This window comes from Montipora capricornis, chromosome 11 (genome assembly GCF_036669925.1).
Source record: "Montipora capricornis isolate CH-2021 chromosome 11, ASM3666992v2, whole genome shotgun sequence".
NCBI classification, from domain to species: Eukaryota; Metazoa; Cnidaria; class Anthozoa; order Scleractinia; family Acroporidae; genus Montipora; species Montipora capricornis.
Genome location: NC_090893.1, coordinates 29,806,273 through 29,808,772, shown reverse-complemented (window position 1 = coordinate 29,808,772; position 2,500 = coordinate 29,806,273). Strand labels below are relative to the sequence as shown.

Genomic DNA, 2,500 nt, shown 5'->3' with positions numbered 1-2,500 from the left:
GGGCGGACACTTGCAGTGTCACTGATTTTCGGGATGTAATACATCATGCAAAGTGCATACTTATTTGAGAAGGAAAAAGACGGATTTCACGGATTTGACGGGGATATGAATATTTAATTCTTTTTACTTCTCCTTACAACTGTAAGTATAATATATAGTATGTATTATAACAATAGTGATAGTACTTACAGCAGTAAAGATAAGCAGAATGTTTAAATATTCATATCCTCGTGAAATCGGTCTGATATCACGGATTTCCCGGACATACTATGAATATTGCATCACATAACTTCTCTCTTCGGCTTTAAGTAGATCATTCACAATCTACTTGCAGTTTTGTCTTGTTTTGTAGAGATTATATGATGTGATATCGATTTTGTCTTCGGAAAATTCTCGATTCCCGCCATTTCGGTACGTGACACTTGAATTATCGCAGAAGGGGTCGGAAAAGGCGGATATTACGGATTTCCCGGATATGCTATGAATATTGCATCACATAACTTCTCTCTTCGGCTGTAAGTAGATCATTCACAATCTACTTGCAGTTTTGTTTTGTTTTACAGAGCTTATATGATGTGATGATATCGATTTTGTTTTCGGAAAGTTCTCGAGTCCCGGCCATTTCGGTCCCGGTCGGGAAACTCTTCGGCCAGGTCGTACCTCATGAATATTTCAATGCAAGATGAGCCAAGGGAGCTGGCCGAAAGGTTTTCGGGAAGGTAAGGATTGGCCGGATCTTACGGCTATTCGTCTCGCTCTATCGTCCCACGTGACACTTGATTATTATCTCAGATGGGTCGGAAAAGGCGGATATCATGGATTTCCCGGAGATACTATGATTATTGCATCACATAACTTCTCTCTTCGGCTGTAAGTAGATCATTCACAATCTACTTGCAGTTTTGCCTTGTTTTGCAGAGGTTATATGATGTGATATCGATTTTGTCTTCGGAAAATTCTCGATTCCCGGCCATTTCGGTACGTGACACTTGGTTAATATCGCAGAAGGGGTCGGAAAAGGCGAATATTATGGATTTCCCGGATATGCTATGAATATTGCATCACATAACTTCTCTCTTCGGCTGTAAGTAGATCATTCATAATCTACTTGCAGTTTTGTTTTGTTTTACAGAGTTTATATGATGTGATGATATCGATTTTGTTTTCGGAAAGTTCTCGAGTCCCGGCCATTTCGGTCGGAAAACTCCTCGGCCAGGTCGTACTTCATGAATATTTCAATGCAAAGTGAGCTGAGGGAGCCGACCGAGAGGTATTCGGTTCGGGTTCGGGTTAGCCGGATCTTATGGCTCTTCGTACAGCTCTTTCGCCTGACATGCCATTTGAATGTTATTTGAAATCAGCCGGAATAGCCGGATTTCCCGGAGATGCTATGAATATTACATCACATAACATCTCTCCTCAACTGTAAGTGGCTTCACACAGGTCTACTTGCATTTTTGTTTTTGTTTCGTTTTGTTTTTGCTTTGTTTGCTAGGGTTATATGTTGTGATTTCGACCGCGTCTCCGGAAAATCCTCGAGTCTCGGCAATTTCGGCCCCTTCCAGAAACTTTGCGGCCAGCACTCTCGTCTCACATTTCACATGCATATTGATGATAAATAGTCTGGTCAAAAGGTCTTTGAAAGGGAACGGAAAATAACCGGATCTCAATATCATACTACAGAACCTCTCCTTTAACTGCAAGTTTACTACATGCATTAAACCCTAAATCGATGACCAGTTTATTCGTCTTCGATTCTCGTCTAGCTCTGTCACTGGAAGGTGCTCCATCGATAACTTCTTGAGAGAGCCCGGAAACGACGGATTATTTGGCTGTTCCGAAATTGTGTTTACATTATTGTATTGTATCGTTTTTCTCTTTCGCCCAAAATGATGCAGATATGTCCAGAAATGCCTCTAATTAGATGCACGCCGTTTTAATAAGCGTCGAATGATGGCCACTTGAAGTAAGGCCTATTTTGTTCTTTTTCGCGTTCTTTTTTTTTTGGTTTGTTTGTTCGATTCTCCGGTTAATGTGAGTGTCTGTTTTGTTTTTGTTTTCGGTCACCGCGCATTTCCCTGGGGTATTTGGATGCCGCCGAGTAAGGTGCATCCGCGACAAATTTCACGTGACGATGCAGTATTGTGAGTGCGAAATGCGTGTGCAACGTGAGGTACAACTCTCTCCGTCGGTCTTGGGCTTCAATTTGCAAGACGCGCGATTCTTGCGATACAGCAATTTCAAGTACGTTTACTTCAATGCATGGAATGTTATTTCAACTTTTAACTGAATGCTAACTAAGAAAATTCCCCTGTTTTTCAGGCATTCCAAACGCAGCATTTTTCTTTAGTGCGATTGCCACACACGAGAGAAAGAAGGAACCCGTCAACGGGCAAAGCGACGACGATTCCGATGAAAATGATACTGCCGAAGAAATGAAAAGTCAAGTACGAAGTCAAGTGGACCGGCTGGTGGGAGGAAACGTGGAAAACACAGAAAA

At 41.8% G+C, this 2,500-nt stretch overlaps 1 protein-coding gene across 4 annotated transcripts in view; it reads left to right on the top strand.

The window, feature by feature from the left end:
* Nucleotides 1-583: 583 nt before the first annotated feature.
* The window catches only part of LOC138024109 (uncharacterized), a 3,176-nt gene continuing 1,259 nt past the window's right edge, over nucleotides 584-2,500 (top strand). Inside the window, exons 1-2 of one of the 4 annotated variants that reach the window (XM_068871213.1) lie at nucleotides 584-719; nucleotides 2,323-2,500. The exon at nucleotides 2,323-2,500 is cut by the window's right edge and continues 121 nt beyond it. In XM_068871213.1, coding sequence (XP_068727314.1) covers nucleotides 683-719; nucleotides 2,323-2,500 — 215 coding nt within the window. In that variant the 5' untranslated portion in view covers nucleotides 584-682. Of the gene's footprint in view, nucleotides 720-799; nucleotides 871-897; nucleotides 1,426-1,517; nucleotides 2,245-2,322 lie in introns of those variants that run through there. The other 3 variants (XR_011126900.1, XR_011126899.1, XR_011126898.1) reach the window with 3 other exon arrangements.